The sequence below is a fragment of the Bison bison genome, unplaced genomic scaffold (assembly GCF_000754665.1).
Source record: "Bison bison bison isolate TAMUID 2011002044 unplaced genomic scaffold, Bison_UMD1.0 scf7180017864473, whole genome shotgun sequence".
In the NCBI taxonomy this organism is placed as follows: Eukaryota; Metazoa; Chordata; class Mammalia; order Artiodactyla; family Bovidae; genus Bison; species Bison bison.
In genome coordinates this window covers 13,937,144-13,955,264 of record NW_011495034.1, presented here as the reverse complement: position 1 = coordinate 13,955,264, position 18,121 = coordinate 13,937,144, and the positions used below count along the sequence as shown (strand labels likewise).

At 40.5% G+C, this 18,121-nt stretch overlaps 1 protein-coding gene across 1 annotated transcript; it reads left to right on the top strand.

Moving 5' to 3' along the window:
- The first annotated feature begins 659 nt into the window (after positions 1–659).
- FAM26D (family with sequence similarity 26, member D) lies at positions 660–5,957 on the top strand. The gene is made up of 2 exons (XM_010861824.1): positions 660–1,217; positions 5,571–5,957. The coding sequence occupies exons 1-2, from the start codon at positions 660–662 to the stop codon at positions 5,955–5,957; spliced, it is 945 nt and encodes a 314-aa protein (XP_010860126.1).
- Positions 5,958–18,121: the final 12,164 nt, after the last annotated feature.

Sequence of the window (18,121 nt, the reverse complement as noted above, 5' to 3'; positions counted from 1 at the left end):
GAAATTACGGATGCTCCAAACAGCCCTACATTTCGATTGTTCTAGTATTAGATAACTTCCACGATTCTTTATGCTATAATTTTATGGTAACAAAATCTTGGACTAGTACAAGGGTAAGAATGTTCTGATTTTCTTCAGTACTGTATTTGCTGGTGCTAAGCATTTTGTGTCACACAAAGGAGCACATAGAAAGATGGCAGCAGTTTGCTTTGCAATCAAGTCATCCTCTTTCTAGTAGAAAGATATACTGAAGATGGAGAAGGCAATGGCACCCCACTCCAGTGTTCTTGCCTGGAGAATCCCATGAACAGAGGAGCCTGGTGGGCTACGGTCCACGGGGTCGCAAAGAGTCGGGCACGACTGAGCGACCTTACTTTACTTTACTTTACTTTACTTTACTATACTGAAGAAGTTTCCCCTGTTACTCAAGCCAGATGAATCTCTCCCTCAGGTCCCTCCGGCTGTACTCTGAAGTTCATTTATTAGCTCAGGATTCACAAAGTACACAAGGAAAGATGCTAGAATCCTTTAAACATGTAAGGATGTTGGGTCGCCTGACACAACCAGTTAAACCAGTAAGATCCCATAAAATGGTTATAGCTGGTGGAGTCTAATGATCAGAAAGGGCTACGAGCTGATTTGTGAAGGAGCTTCTCAAGATGAGCCCAGCTCTCGGGGACATTGTGTCTTCTCTGCAGAGAAGTGGAACATTTATCAACACTTTAATTGCTGCTTTGACTATCGGTGGGCAACAACTCTTCTCCTCTTTCACATTCAGTTGTCCCTGTCAGGTTGGGAAAAATTTCTACTATGGTTCTGCTTTTCTGATCATTCCTGCCTTAATCCTTCTGGTTGCCGGCTTTGCTCTGAGAAGCCAGACGTGGACAATCACCAGTGAATACTGCCGCAGCTGTGTCCCTCAGCTCCGGAGAATCAGCCTCCTGGAGCGCAAGCTGGCTTGCCTTCACTTCTTCAGCATCACCGGAAGGGCACTTGTTGCTCCATTAACGTGGCTGGCGGTGACCCTGCTGACAGGCACGTACTACGAATGTGCGGCAAGTGAATTCGCATCTGTGGACCATTACCGAGCGTTTGACAATATTAGTGCCGGCGAACAGCAAGAGATCCTAGCCAGGTTTCCATGCTGCAGACCAGTTCCACCCAATATGATCCTGGTCAGAGACGAAGTAGCTCTTCTACACAGATACCAGTCACAGGTAAGTTCTTCTTTTTATTTTCAGCTCTGCTATCCCGTATTAACTGGCACGTCCCTGGTGGCTCTATGGTAAAGAATCTGCCTGCAGTGCAGGAGATGCGTGTTTGATCCCTGGGTAGGGAAGATCCCCTGGAGGAAGAAATGGCAGCCCACTCCAGTTGTTGCCTGGGAAGTCCCAAGAACAGAGGAGCCCGGCAGGCTGTAATCCATGGGGTCGCAAAAGAACTGAATAAGACTTAGCCACTGAACAACAGCAATCTCATGTTAACTACAATCACTGGAAACATTTTCCATTCCTGCTGCTTCTCATATTGTCTGATTATAGAACACAAACTGGATGCCACTCATCAGTTAGATTTCTACTGAGCAGCTGCATAAATATGGTTAGGATGTTGGGCTTTGGAGTGAGCAGACCTGCATTTGAGGCTTGCTTTACCATGTATTAACCTGCAAAACCTTAAGCAAGTTATCTAACTTATCCATGCTTCACTTTTCTCAGCTGTAAAATGGAGATATTGTTAATATGATCTGTCATATAGGGTTGGAGTGAGTAATAAACAAGTTAATGCATCTAAAGCACTCAGTACTGTGTTCAGAATCTATTATATATTAAAAACAAGGAATTTTCAGTTAAGTTGCTCACTTGTGTCTCTTTTTGACCCCATGGACTGCAGCATGCCAGGCTTTCCTGTCTATCACCAACGCCCAGAGATTGCTCAAACCCGTGTCCATTGAGTCAGGGACGCCATCCAACCATCTCATCCTCTGTCATCCCCTTCTCCTCCTGCCTTCAGTCTTTCCCAGTATCAGGGTCTTCTCCAGTGAGTCAGTTCTTCGCATCAGGTGGCCAAACTATTGGAGTTTCAGCTTCAGCATCAGTCCTTCCAATGAATATTCAGGACTGATTTCCTTTAGGATGGGCTGGTTGATCTCCTTGCAGTCCAAGGGACTCTCAACAGTCTTCATCAATACCACAGTTCCAAAGCATTAGTTCTTTGGCATTCGGCTTTCATTATGGTCCAACTCTCACATCCATACATGACTACTGGAAAAACCATAGCTTTGACTAGATGGACCTTTGTTGGCAAAATAATGTCTATGCTTTTTAATATGCTGTCTAGGTTTGTCATAACTTTTCTTCAACAAGGAATTTTAGATATTGTTATTAAAAATATTATTACTAAATCCCATCTTTCTGCATGTATATTCTTCAATATGCATTCTTATATATTTAAATCACATCTAAAATTACAGGAAACTTAATTATAATTAAAAATAAACACTGATGATAGTTCTAAATTTCGTGTCATTAGATAGGTTTGTGGGAGGGAGTGGAGTCAAGTGACGGGAAGGCCTAAACCTACTAGGTTTATATGTTGAATCTAAAGATGTAAAAGTACATTTTTGTCAGTACAGAAAGAATCATTGGTGTTCATCCCTGATTTCTCCCAGGGATTTGGGAGAAAAACGTATTTCAAATCACTGCAATGCCGTAAGAACAGATTCATGTTTTTTAATTTACTTTTTATTTTATATTGCAGCATAGTTGATTTACAATGTTGTGTTAGTTTCAAGTATACAACAAAGTGATTCAGTTATACATACCCATCTATCTATGCTTTTATTATTTTTCAGATTATTTTCCCATATAGGTTATTATTGAATATTGAGAAAAACACATTAATTTCTAAACTACTTATTGCAAAGGCCTCTCTTGACCCATCACTTTTCAGTTATTAAAATTTAAAAGTGCTGATGATATTTAGTTGAAAAAATTAATGTCAACACAACAATATTGAAGTGTTACATATGGACCAGTTGAAACAAAATTAGAAATCTTATTAAGAAAGGATTTGTCTGAACCTATTTATACTGGCCTTAAATGTCAAGCAGAGGAGCTGTGAAAAGTGAAAAAATCAGTGGGACAATTTTGACTTTAAAAAATGTTCTTGCTTTAAAAAACTAAGGTTTAATACACAATGGTGAGATGTTCTTAAGGTCAAAATAAAACATCTTGTCTCATGATACACAGACTTCTGTGAAAAGACAGTTTTATAACTCTGAGTACCATGAGCAAGTGGATTTTTTGATTTAGTGACAACACCACCAATATTTGGTTTTCCCTGGTGGCTCAGACAGTAAAGAACCTGCCTGCAATGCAGGAGAGCAGGGTTCAATCCCTGGGTTGGGAATATCCCCTGGAAAAGGGAATGGCAACCCACTCCAGTATTCTTGCCTGGGGTATTCCTTGTACAGAGGAGCCTGGTGGGCTACAGTCCATGGAGTCGCAGAGTTGGACACAACTAAGTGATATTTATTGACCACTAATATTTATTGAGATGCTTATCCTATAGTGTACAAATACGTTATATCTTAATTCTAATCTTCATAATCCTAAGAGGTAGGTATAATCAACCTTATTTTACGGGTGAGGAAACTGAAACTCAAAGAGTTGATAACTTTCATAAGTTTACAGAGCTAATAAATGGCTTATCAAGCTAGCCAAAGACCAGGGGCTGTTTCTATTTGCCCTCCCACCTTCTACAGTCACCTCATACTCCAATCTCATTTGAGGAATATGTACTATCTTTCTGTCAGATAATTCTGGGTTGACCACCAGATCAAATTAAGCTTAAATCCTGTCTCTGCCTGTACCTTCTGGACATTTATTTCATCCCATTTCAATGCCTTCTATACCCATGCCCAAATCATCTAACTGCAAATTGAATGATGAACCCTCCCTCTACCCCTGCTCCGTGCACTGTCACCCATATAAAGTCCTTCAGTGATTTTCTACCAGCCTAAGCACAAATCCAGATTCTTGGCCTGACATACAATATCCTTCAATATGTGGCCCCTGACCATTTCCCCATATGATTCCTATGACCTTGTGAATTCAACTTCTTGGGGTTTTCCCAACTCTTCACATGCTTCTTCTTCTGACTTCTTCCCTAATTGGAATTCTCCTCAACCTCTTGCATCTGGTGAACTTGTCTTTAATAAATTAAGTTTGAGCCTTACCATCTCTCCTGGGAAGTGCTCCCTGACACTCTTCTCCTTTAAACAAGTTCATGTGTCTTCATTGTCCTTCCTTGGGCTTTGTGTTTACGCCTAACAAAACTATCCTATTTTACTGTATTTTTTTGGCTTTATATTTTGACTCCTTCTTTAGGCTTAAAGATTTGGAAAGAGAGAATATATCTAAAATTATCTGGATCTGTGTCCCAGGAACCAAGCAGTATGTACAACAGATGGTGGGAGGTCAACCTCGGGCTCAGTAAATGATAGCTGATGAATTAATGGGCATCTGCGATGACCTTTCCTCAACCATGCTGGCCTCTAATAAGTTAAATCATGACATGATGAGTATCACTTTGTAGGCTTCAGCCTGTCTAGAGTGAAGCTATCTTGCTGTGCACACACTGGTGATTCCAGGCCTGTTGGTGAATCACAAGCTGTGGAACAGACCTTCTCCATTTAGATTCTGGCTGCATACTGGTGGTTTCCCTAAATGTGTGCAGCCCATCTGTCTCACTCTACATAACAACCACTAAATATTGAAAAAAGAATAATGAAAAGAAAAAAAAAAGGATTCTAAGCATAGAAAACAGTTATTTGTTATTTGTCAGTCTTTAAAAGTGGAAACTAAATAGTTGCAAATAAAATCTAGTTGACTTTCCTTTCGAAGTATATTTCAAAAACCAACCATAAAACTGGCCAGCAAAAGATTATTTGAAGGGAGAGGAAGATGAAAAGGAAAACAATAGGTGGTGCACATTTAAGGGCATGAGAGTCTGCTCATTAACTTTCTTCAGTCACAAAAAAATAAAAGGAAATAGTCATTTGGGAAGAAATGTCAGTGAATACTTGCTGGCACATCATTGAGCTTGGTAGCTTATAAAACTACCATTATCTATTATATCATAATTTTCATCACTATCATTATTAAATATTTATTAAGTGTCCAAAGAAATGTATGAGCCTACACCTGATGCTTAAACTAAAATAAAAAATGTGGTTTATGTCCCTTATGCAAAGATAATAGGCAGGTTATAATGTTTGCCACTTCCAGGACAGTATCTAGAACCCACTTCAAAATCTTTGGAAATTTCCCCAATCCAAAAATCCTTGGCAATCCCAAAGCCAAGTTGAAAATGGTTGGGCCTATATCCTGTGTCACACCTGCACCCAGGATCAAATGAACAGCTCCTGTCAATATGCTAAAGACTAGAAAAGCAAATTTCTTACCCATATTTTAGTTCTCAGATTTGTGGGGATCCCTCCCATCATGGTTGTTTCTTGAATATTTAATATATTGATGCTTTCTGTTTTTCTTTTGAATGATTATGTGAAGATGCTGGGCTGGATTCTGATCACCTTGGCAACCATCACCGCCCTAGTCTCCTACTCTTTGGCGAGGTGCTGCTCACCCCTCACCTCCCTGCAGCACTGCTACTTTACCAACCACCTCCACAACGAGAGGGAGCTCTTTGAACAAGCCGCAGCGCAGCATTCCCGGCTCCTCATCCTGCAGCGTATAAAGAAGCTATTTGGCGTCATTCCCGGAAATGAAGATGTCAGACACATCCATATTCCTTCATGTCAGGACTGGAGAGAGATGTCAGTCCCCAGCTTTCTCTGCATGGGTAATGACGTGCAAGGTAACTACAGCTTCCTTGGAGGCAGGGTGGATGAAGATAATGAGGAAGGCAGATCAGGAAGTATTGAATTAAAACCTTAATCATAGCACCTTGCACAATTCAAATATTTTATTTTTATAAGGACAAAGTTTCCATGTAATCCCTTCATCTTTTTCTCTCTCTTCTGATATTTGTTTATGTCAGTTCATCTGAAATGCTATTTCCGAAATCAATTTATCTGATCATGGTAACAATTTCTCATTTTTAAATTTCACTGATGGTCTTGTCGTGCATATATTGGCCTGATTTTTTTTTTTTACAAATATGAAAATTGTAGTCATATCAAAATTTGGATCCTAGTTTTGTTACTTAGTAGCTGTGCAAAAATGAATATCTTCGAGAGCTATTTTGTATCTGCATTCAGATAGCAGCTACTTCTGAGATTTGTGAGGACACATATGACAATTAAATATGATAATACAAGCTAAGTACTCAGCACAGTGCCTTTCATAAAATAAGTGCTCATAAATGTTATTTTTGCCCTTCCTCTTTGCATTGCTTGTCTTTTATCATTATTTTCGCCATTTCTAAGTTTTGTTTTTAAAATTTTCTCCCTCTGTATAATCCCCAGCGACTTTTCACTGCTTCTTCCTCTTTCCTCAAGCTTAAATATCTGATCTTTTGGGAATCAAGATTAAAAAAAAAAAAACCTTTATAAATTGTTACCATGTAGGGGGGAAGCCCAGGCAAGAAGGTCTTGAGTCATCTTGCCATGCCCAAGGAAAGATGGACACATACTGTATCCTCACTGGTGTTATAAATGTTATTTGTGGCATCTCCATAGTGGAAACATTTTTACAGCTATGATATAGAAAGTTTATTCTAGAAAGTTCCCCCTGTGTTCCACTACCAGGACAGCATCTATGTCTTTTTGTTATCACACCTTTGTACTCAAAACCCATTTTAGGAAGGAAGGCTGTAAGCTATATTTGTATATCTATTACCTAAACTCTAAAAGGGAAGACCTACCTAAATTTTCACTTCTAATATTTGACAGTTTTCTATTTTATCTTCATTATTTCTGATATATATATAGTCTCATGTCTGATTTTTGCCACATTCACTTGAACAACTGGTTCATTGGTCAAAATAAGCAAAGTGAGGGTTTTTCTTTATCTTTTAAGCAAAATAATGGCTACTTACTGGGCAATGGACCAACTTCCAGTAGTCAAGGTGACTTTCAAGATTCATTTTCAAGGAGACCAGAGAATCTGACCATCTAAAATGCAGTCGCTTACCTGGTAATCTTATAATCATGGAAGAGTCCATTTCGTGTGAAATTATGGGTCTTTCAAATTTAATAGAAACAATAAAGATGAATATTAAGAAGACTATTTTTTTTTAACCAATAAGAGATACATATTATAGTAGTTTGCCAGGACAGGAGACCTGTTCCTCCCTCTCCATCACTTACTGAGCAAATTGGTTAGTCTCTCTGGAATTCAACTGTTGCATCTGTAGATTGGGATAGTGATACCTTATCTGCTGGAAGGGAAGGAACTGAACCAAATGAATTCTTGAGATCCTTTCTAAGTCTAATAAGATGTTTATACATATACAGGTGAATAAGTGTACAATCTTCTAGAGCGCTAGTAGCTTAGGTTGTTTCTATTGAAAGGAAAATATCACCAAGTTTGCTTCTGAGCTTTCCTCTCTAGACATTCACTGGCATTCTACTTTTAAAAAAATGTTAGTGTACTGATTTTTTCAAGTGGCCGGGAAAAGTTATTCCACTTATCTAATTCTGTATACAATTCTGATGTGACATGACAAGAGGGATCTTTAAAAAATGGAAGTAAGTTTGGAAGTAGGGTCTTGGTCTGCTCTGATATAAATGAGCTGTGTAATTATGGAATTGATGCTTTCGAACTGTGGTGCTGGAGAAGACTCTTGAGGGTCCCTTGGGCTGCAAGGAGATCAAACCAGTCAATCCTAAAGGAAATCAATCCTGAATATTCATTGGAAGGACTGATGCTGAAGCTCTGATACTTTGGGCACCTGATGCGAAGAGCTGACTCATTAGAAAAGACCCTGATACTGGGAAAGATTGAAGGCAGGAGGAGAAGGGGACGAGATGGTTGGATGGCATCACCCCCTCAATGGACATGAGTTTGAGCAAGCTCCAGGAGACGGTGAAGGACAGGGGAGCCTGGTATGCTGCAGTCCATGGGGTCACAAAGAGTCAGACATGACTGAGCGACTGAGCAACACATTATGGAAGGCCACCTCCACTTTGTTCTTTGGCATCTTCTCCAGCTCCAAATCCCATGGCTCTGGGACTCTTTCAAGTTTTTTTGTATTGGGATACACTAGTTAAAGTAACATTTTATACCATGATCTGAGTTATTTTATTAGTTTTCAGGAAATATACTCTGATAGAATAATATACAGAAATTAGAATAAATACTCTAGTAAGATTTTCTGTTATCAAAATCAGAGTGTATGAGGTTAAAACTTTATATTATCAGAAAGAATAGTTGTTCCTATACTGACACCAGGAAAGTTTCTTTCCACTAAATTCTAGAAGTACTTTCTAAATCAAGCTGTTTCAGAGTATTGCATACAATTTATCTTTTGGACCACTTTATCATGATCTTTCACTTTCGGTCAAAGGATTATAAGTATTTTGGAACTCTTCTGTATAGCTTCAAAGGGTTTTATAGCATCTGTATGAACATTTAAAGGATAGTACGCATTCTTGAGTTTTATTGTATCTTATCTATTTCAAATTAAATTAAATTGCCAATTTTATTTCTTTTTTTGGTCCAAGAATATTCTTCTGTTCCATAGCCAGTTGGACAAAACTTTTCCATTAAGAACATTGTGCTTCCTCTCCTTTATGCTTAATGGATTTATGTAAGTTTAAAACATATAATTAAAATCAATTATGTGCTAATATTACCTTACATTTTGCTACCAAGTGGTTTTGGATACTACATCAAATGCTGTGGCTTGGCATAAATACAGACTTGCTCATTTCTTACCTTCATCAGCTCCCACATCTGCCTCCCATAATCCAAGCTGCCTCCTTCCCAGGAGACAAATACAATTCCAATGTTTAGACGTGTTTTACCCTGCTTATTTATGCTTTCCAAAGCTGAACTGCAGAATAATACTTATACTCATCATCTTTGTCTTCTTTCTCTGTTCTCAGTCTCCAGTTCCATTAAAAAAATTCTAGCATGTGATTGTAATGCTGCTGCTAGGTCGCTTCAGTCGTGTCCGACTCTGTACGACCCCATATACGGCAGCCCACCAGGCTCCCCTGTCCCTGGGATTCTCCAGGCAAGAACACTGGAGTGGGTTGTCATTTCCTTCTCCAGTGCATGAAAGTGAAAAGTGAAAGTGAAGTCGCTCAGTCGTGTCCGACTCTTAGCGACCCCATGGACTGCAGCTTACCAGGCTCCTCCGTCCATGGGATTTTTCAGGCAAGAGTACTGGAGTGGGTTGCCATTGCCTTCTCCGATGATTGTAATAAGAAACAACAATGTGATTTTACAAATTTTTCTTGCATTCTGTTTGTAGCACAAGGGGAAATCACATTAACCTTAAAACCTTGAAATATCACAACCAATCAGAGGCCTTCCAAATGCAAGACTCAGCAGCTATTTGCTACATCAAAATATATGGTTTAGAGTTTTCATTTTAGCTTCTAAACAAACCTACCAAAATTTGGCATAATTTTGGTTACTAAAGGAGTAGATGTTGGCAAGCTGTCCTTAGAGTAGACAGCTACACAATTGGCTCCGTGAGCTGTGGGGCACAGTTATAAATGTGACCTCTGGACCAAGGAGCAATGATGGTACTTTCAGAGAGACAAATTTCATTGTCCCTGACCCTGAATTACTCTTCTGTTCAGTTCAGTTCAGTCGCTCAGTTGTGTTGGCCTCTTTGCGACCTCATAGACTCAGCACAGACTCAGTCTCAGCATGCCGGGCTTCCCTGTCCATCACCAAATCCTGGAGCTTGCTCAAACTCAAACCACCAAGCACAATTAAACTCTAATCTCAGTACACTGCTGCTGCTGCTGCTGCAGCCGCTAAGTCACTTCTGTCGTGTCCGACTCACTAGAACGTCAGAAATGTTTTTCAAGTTTTGTTTCCTCTGCTGCCCTCTCATGGTATAGACAGATGGCTGCACTCAAGTATAGTGGTGGCCACAGCAGCCACTGTAAAAGGAATTCTTTTGTTGTTGCTTAGTCACTAAGTTGTATCTGACTCTTTTGAGAGCCCATAGGCTACAGCCCACCAGGATCCCCGTCCATGGGATTTCCTGGGCAAGAATACTGGAGTGGGTTGCCATTTTCTTCCCCAGGATATCTTTGTGACCCAGGGATCAAACCTGCATCTCCTGCATTGCAGGCAGATTCTTTACCCTTGAGCCATCTGGGACGCCCAAAAGAATTCTTACTATTTATGTATTATGAAGCTAATTTAAACAAATGACCCCATTCTTTCTTTACAGCAAAATGGTAGAGTCACATATTAGAAAATGAATTGCTGAAATGACATTAATGACATAGAGAATGTGAAGGAATTCTGAGTGGTGTAAATTCTTATATGAATAAAATGCTTTCTTAAGATATAATTATTTTTATTTGGTAACTGGTGAATCATTGTTCATAATTTGCATCCAGTCTTATTTGACCCAAATAAAATAAGTTCTCCCATTTTATGGATGAGGTAGACTGAGATAGAGAAGTCAAGCAGTTTGCTAAAGTTCCCTGCTAGTCTGACTTTTGACACTGCACTCCATAGCACTGAATACAGCAACATGAGGCATATCACAAACCTTCCAGGGCCTTGTAGACGTCAGGGGGTTCTCCTCCTACCCCTGTCTGTGAATCACTAAAACATCCTGAGTTCTAAAAATAAGATGCCTATCTTACCTGCCTATCTCTTTCTACTTCCACTGCACCTACACATATAACGGTTCACTTTCAAGGCAGTGTTGTTCTTAGCAAAGTGTCTTGTCTGCTGTCACTCTGGACCTGAACTACTCAACAACCAGCGACAGTGATTTTATTAGCTACAGACTAACTGCAAGCTTGCCCAGGAATCTCCGGTGTTCACGTTCTCATTCTGGTAGTGGCAGAACACTGCTATAATCTGTCGATTTGTTTTTGATAGGGTATAGTTATAAAGGGTCAAAGTGGAACAAAGGAAAACACACTCTCTCATCATTCATACTGTCTTGTACAAGTCAATCTCTCTGGAACTAATTTCCCTTCCACAAGATAGAGAGGCTGATCAAATGGTGGGAGTTAAGTGTTTAAACTATCCTGAGTCACAGACCCTTTGAAGGGCCATTCTGGGAAAATTTATCTTGAGGAAATATCCAGAGGCTGTGCAAACATACCCACACAGGCCCACATACCTCAGAGGCTGTGTACTGTGGTAGACTAGATGTTGGTCTTCTGAACATGTTCACATTCTAAGCCCTAGAATTTGTGAATCTTACTTTATACTTTGCATGGCAAAAGAGACACAGCAGATGTCATCAAGTTAAGGATCTTGAGACAGGGATATTATACTGGAATATCCTGGTGGACTCACTGTAATCACAGAGACTCTTATAAGAGGAGGAACCAAAGTCAGAGAAAAGACCAAGTGGCAATGAAAGAGGAGTGTCGTGGAGTGTCAGGGTGACGTCTGAGAAATTAGCCATAGTTGGGCTAATTTAAAGATAACGAGGATCCTGAGCCAAGGATGCAGCCAGCTTTTAGAAGCTGGAAAGGCTGGGAAATGGATTCTTCCCAGAACCCCTAAAAGGAACACAGTCCTGCTGACACCTTGATTGGAGCCCACTGAGACCTGTGTCTGACCTGTGTTTGACAGTAAGAAATATATACTATTCTCACAGTTACAAACTGTAAGATTATACATTTGCATTGTTTTAAGCCACTAAGTTCGTGGTGATTGGCTACAGTGGGAGATAGGAAATAAACACACATATCAATACATTTCAGGAGTTTATGACCCCACAAGCCTGTCACAAGTGACATGCTTTGGATTAAGGCCTCTTCAAGGTACTTTCTAGCATAAGCATTTATGCATTGATACTCTGCCCTAGGGAACTGGTGCTCTAGGAAAACAAATATATTTATACTATAATATAAAAATATAAAATATTCTAAAGGTGTTCTAAACTGCTGAAAGAACAGCTGAATATACATTTTATGTTTCTATAGATGTTTCAATCCAAACAAATAAAAATATTTAAATTACATTTGTCTTGTGTCCTTGCCAGTTAATGACATCAACAGAACCATATGTTATACTCGATGACATATTGTGGATATAATCCAGCATTTGAAACGTAGGAAAACAAATGCCAAAGGGAAAAAACTAATCCTGATCCATGTGGTGTTTTATTTATTAAATTTCATAAATTAAGAATAGTTGGCTGGTAAGTTCATGCTTGCCTTTCCTTCCCTTGGAGATAACTTGAATTTGAGAAAGCTGCTTTTGAGAAAGAGTATAACATACAGTTCTGATGATGTCAAGCATCTTTACTCCATTAATGATTTAATGGATCCTAAGAGTTCTGTGAGAAAGGCCTTTATTTTGCAGGGAAGATAAAGCGAAAAGCAAAAACCATCCAAGTTATTACGGGCAGAGTTAGAATAATAAAACGGAGTAAGTACGCAGTTCTGTGCTGCCTGTGGTCAGCAAGCTCTGCGTTTTGAGCTCATTCTTGGAGACTTTCTGGGGCCCTACCGCTTGGGCCGGTTTCTTTATTTCCGTGCGTTCCCCGACCCTCTTCCCCGAGTTTGGGGTGCCGGGGGTATTTCGACCAGAGGTGCCAGCTTCCGGCTACAGCGTCCGAGTTGGTCGTGACGACGGCCCCTCTGTTCGTGCGCAGCACCGCGGACGCTCAGGGTGGACTGCGCGCCGGCTGCCCGCCTCTGACCAGGCAGTGGGTGAGAGTGGGCGCGTGGTTGGGTGAGGGTGGGCACCTGGGTGGATGGGTGGGGGCGGCGGCAACAAGTACTCAGACGGCCTTCCGATCGCGGTCCTCTCTGGCTGCTGACGGGGTGATGACGCCGTGCTCTGCTGGGTGGGTCAACTCCCTCCTTGCAGGGACCCTTGTTCCTGTCTGGGCCTCCCAGCTGGCGGCGCTGTGTGGAAGGCGGCGTGCATCCAACTCCAACACAGACCCCAGGCTAGGGGTGCAGTGATTACGGCCCAAAGAAATCAAGACAGTTTTGGAAGATGGTAAATTTAACGTGACTGGAAAACAAATGGGAGTCACATTTTCCTGCATATCCTGAGTAAGAATTGTATTTGTGGACATCATCTAGAGGTACATTCTTCAAGAAAATCACTGGAAGCCAGTGTTCAGGAGCAGCACCATGATGATGGAGTCAATGAGTAATGATGTTACCCGCGAAATGGTATTAGAATACTGCAGAGGCAAGAACTATATTGTTTCGATAGAAATTACAAAGAGCCACAGTATTGACAATAGTATCAGCACTGCTATGTTTAAAAAAGTCATTGTAGGAGATATGAAATTAGATGGAACCAGTTTATCTGACAATAAAGAACAGGAAGAGACGGGTGTTCAACCTGAGCAGGAAGGGATGGTGCATGGACACTGATTAAACAGTAGACTGATGTGTAGGTGTCTCTCTCTATTATTCTACATCAGTTAACCACTGGATCTTACGTGAGCCCATAAAATACGTCTTTTAATATCATTACTTATTTTATCGCCAAAGACCCCACAGAAATGTTTGCCTAGGACTTTGCACAAACTTAGGGGCATCCCTGCCTCAACCTTCACTATATTTTCTTTCAGGAAGCCAAAGATGTAATCTGACTTAAATTTTAGCTTTCCACTTTAACCTCCAAGTTTGTTTTCCCTCCATACATTTAAAAAATCATATTGCATTTCACTAACCCTATCTTCTTCCACACCTCTTTTACTCCTTTATTTTCTCTTCCTTCTCTACTCAGTCCCTTTCAAATTCAAAGCAAAGTGCATATACCCGTGAGTGCATATGTGCCTGTGGGACAGAGAGAGAGAAGAGGGAGGAAGAGTAAGAGAAGGAGAAAAAAAGAGAACAAGTGATCGAAATGGTCCTTACGAGGTGGAGAAAAGGAACATGTATAGATGCTGCTTCTTGGAAACAGCATACGTCATCTTTATGTGCAAGGTAATGTTGGAAGTGCAGCCCACTTAAAACTCACGTTGTCCCCACTTTGTTGTGCTCCAGAATGGAGGCCCCCATCTTGTTATTTGGTTCAAGAACATTAGTGTCAAGGTGTTAGGGTGTTAGGAATGTAACAACTCCACCCACACATACCTCTCTTGTGGCCATGACACCTTGGGTCAGAGATGTTAAGCACTAACTTTGATTTCACACAACTATCATCAGTATATACATGACCTTGAGGAATCATAGGTTTTTACACATAGAAAGCATCACGAAGATAATTTTTGCCCAACAGCCCCATTTCACAGATAGGGAAGCTGAGACCCAGAGAGGATGGGTCTTATCCGAACACATATGGTAACTGTAAAGAAGGGCGATAGTTTTATAACTCCCTGGTCCAGTGCTTTTAGAACCATACCATGTTATCATTGCATAGGATTCACTCCTTCAGAGACTATATATATTTTTTGAGTGCCTATTCTGTGTCAGGCGCTACCCTATATCATAAAGTACAACAGTATCTAAAATCACTGACCCTAAGGAATTTACATTCTAATAGAATAAACATAATACATAGTGTAATTTTAAAGTGTCATGAGAAAAATAAAATAGGATAGAGGGAATCAATAGTGGCTGTAATTTTAAGCACAGTGGTTGAGGTAGCCTCATTGAAAAGTTATATGTGAAGAAGATCCCAAGGAGATGAGGGAGTAGACCACGTGGGCATGGGAGGAAGAGCATTCCAGACAGAGCGAACAGGAAGTCCCTTTGCAGGAGGACAGCCTGTCTTGCATATTTGAGGAACAGCAAGGAGGCTAGTGAGGCTGAAGCACAGAGTAGGTGACAAGAGTAATAGGAGGTAAGGTCAGAGAAATTGCGAGGTGCAGGTGATGGTCAGGGAGCCGCTTGTACTGTCAACACCTGGGCCTTTAATCTGAGATGGGGAGGGAGCAGTCATGAGCGAAAGAGGAACATGACCTGATTTACATTGTAACAGATCACTCTGGTCCCTTTATGTTGAGTCAGTCAGGAAGATTAGTTAGGCTGGAAGTGATTCAGATCAGTGATCTGAATCAGTGATTCAGAACAGTGATCAGGCAGTGATTCACTACCATTTAGAGGAACTCTCAGAATCAGAATTTCATATGGGTGTTTACACTTATGAGGGTAATGAGTCTTTGAAACACCTGACTAAATGAAAGTAGCCACATGAACTGTTTGAGAATTAAGATTAACCTTTAAATAGGGAATTCTCAATTCTGCACCTCTGAGAAAAGTGAGGTGGCCTAAAAAACTCATAAGCACAGAAAAGCAAAAATAAACTTCAAAACACATTTTGAATACTGCTAATATTAGGAAGTAGCAACTGTGACTTTGCATTATTTGTAGAAAGAAACACAAATGATACAATGAATCTCTTACAGACATTTTTCTTTAGCAATAAAGATTAACAGAGAAGAGAACAACAGAACTGCTTCAGAGGAATATATACATTTCTATATATTTCTAATGACTAATACTGATAACCTATTTGAGAATTTGCAGTGCACTTTCACATACATTGTTTCGTGTTACTCGAATGATCTTAAAAGTTTATATAACTGTAAAGGTTAGTGCTGAGGCTGGGCTTCCCACTCTGGCTTAAGATCCCATGATGCTTGGCTCCACTATATCGTTTACCTGTCTGCAGAGCTTGAAACACACTTATCCTGTAACATCTTTAACTACAAATTAAAAATGAGACACTGAAAGAAAGTCAGTCTGTCTCATAAAAATCACCCACTTTCAGATGGGTGTTCTGTGAAGTGTCTCTGTGTCAAAAGGAAATTAGAAATCAACCAAAAATGCTTAATGATGCCCAAATAGGTAACACAAAGATTTGGAAGTGAGTTCTCTTGCTTACATTAGCACTGGAAGTTATCTTTAGTATTAAAGAATCACTCTTGAGCATCCTGAAATAGGAAGGTTTTATAGTAAATATACAACAGATTTGAAAATGTTTTACCAAAAATTCTGTTAATAAAAAAATAAAGGAGATAAAGGGGCACTCCATTTAAAAGATTAAAACTTGTAACCAACCTTCTTTTCCTAATATAAAGCTTAAATTGGTTGCTTCACTGCACCTATTTTGATAACTTGTGTTTTGATTATCATTTAGAAAATTAAAAAAGTTTTTACTTGGGTGTTTTTCTTTGATCCATGGATTATAGGTGCTATCAACTTCCTTGCCAAACTCATTCTATCTTCCTCATTTGTCATTTTGGTCAAAAGAACTTCATCTTTCCAGCTGTTCCTGCCAAATATCACCCTTTACTCATCCTTTTCTTACAACTCATATCAAATCCTGACACCTTCAAAATATATCCAGAACCTGTTTGGTCCTGTAGCTTTGGTCCAAATCATCACTGTCTTTGTTTAGATTATTGCCATGGCCTAACTGGTCTCCACACTTTCAGACTTTGTCCCTCTTCCACCTAAATCCTCCAGTGATCCTACATGATCTGCAAACTCCCACACCAGTTCACCATGCACCAGCCACACTGGCTTCCAAAATAACAAGCGGGCTCCCCCCTTTGCACAGAACCTTCTTCTCCAGTAACAAATCACTGATTTCCCTAAACCGAGGATTCCCAGAAGCACCCTGTATTTGCAAAGTTACTTCACGTATTTCATGAGATTCTTACCATCCTCAGAAGAGTTCCCATTTTTTTCTTGAAAATTTAAAACAATGCCCTGCTGCTGCTGCTGCTGCTGCAGGTCGCTTCAGTCGTGTCCGACTCTGTGTGACCCCATAGACAGCAGCCCACCAGGCTCCCCCGTCCCTGGGATTCTCCAGGCAAGAACACTGGAGTGGGTTGCCATTTCCTTTTCCAATGCATGCGCTAATAACCCTTAATACCGAAGACATGGAATCAGTACCGAAGTGAATATGTTCATTTTCACATATCCTTCTGCTAAGTAAGCAGTGTGTGTGTCAGTTGCTCAGTCATGTCCGACTGTTTCCTACCCCATGGACTCTCGCCCGCAAGGCTCCTCTGTCTATGGAATTCTCCAGGCAAGAATACTGGAGTGGGTTGCCAAAGAGGCAATAAGTCCCAAGAGAATATCAAGATACCTTCTGGTCCATGGGACATCATCATTTTAGCAAGAGAAAACTTCAGAGCCGTTATCTCTAAGCTTTAATACAGAAACAAAAAGAAAAATACAGACAAATATGAAAAATATTTTAATGTTCTTATATTTTTCTGCATTAAAAAACTAAAAATCTTCCTTTATTATACACATAAATGGATGTTTAGCTTTCATTTCATAAAAGTACCATGTTTGGCCATTTTCTTAGTTTGTGCCATTACAGTTATTTTTTGAAAACTCTCTTTGTAACTGCTGTGATGAACTGGAAGATAAGAGATGTATATGTATTAAGTACTATTACTTCTTCAGTTTCATCCTTCCAAATCAAAGGTTCTGAGTATTTTTCGGAGACAATACTTAACCAAAACTGTTACCGAAACTTACACCTCTTTCATCAGTTCAGAAATACGCGATCTCAGAATATTTAGATCTACATCCTGCCGCGTTCATTTTACAAATTCAAAAGATCTCAGGACTTTCACTTGCTTTCTCCCCCAGATCCACTCTGACTCGTTACTCGGAAGTTGGGCCGAGCTTTCTGGACCCGCCTGATGCACTACGAGAGCTGTTCCTCTGGCCACTGGATTCTACAGTCTTGTGGGATGCCGAGAACTTGGAGGTTCCAGAAACGTAGAAATCACCTGGGACACGCCATTAGTCAGCACTAGGACGTGGGCATCCGCCCTCTGGACGCTGCCACAGGGTCGCAAGCCGGAGACCCGAAGCGATCAAGAGCAGGGACGCCCGCAGCGTCCCGCCTCCAGCTAGATAGTCCCTCCCCGGTACCCGAGGCTGGCCTTAAGACCAGACTAGTAGAGCGAGGATGCGGCTCTGAGGGCCTTCTCAAGTTCTGGTTCTGAAAAGCCCAGTAACCAATCCTTAGGCGTCTGTGGCAAATGCCAGACCTGGTGT

Coding starts and splice junctions, on each gene's coding strand:
- FAM26D (XM_010861824.1), top strand. CDS start 660: ATGAGCCCAGCTCTCGGGGACATTGTGTCTTCTCTGCAGAGAAGTGGA. Junction 1,218..5,570: donor TACACAGATACCAGTCACAG/GTAAGTTCTTCT, acceptor GATTATGTGAAG/ATGCTGGGCTGGATTCTGAT.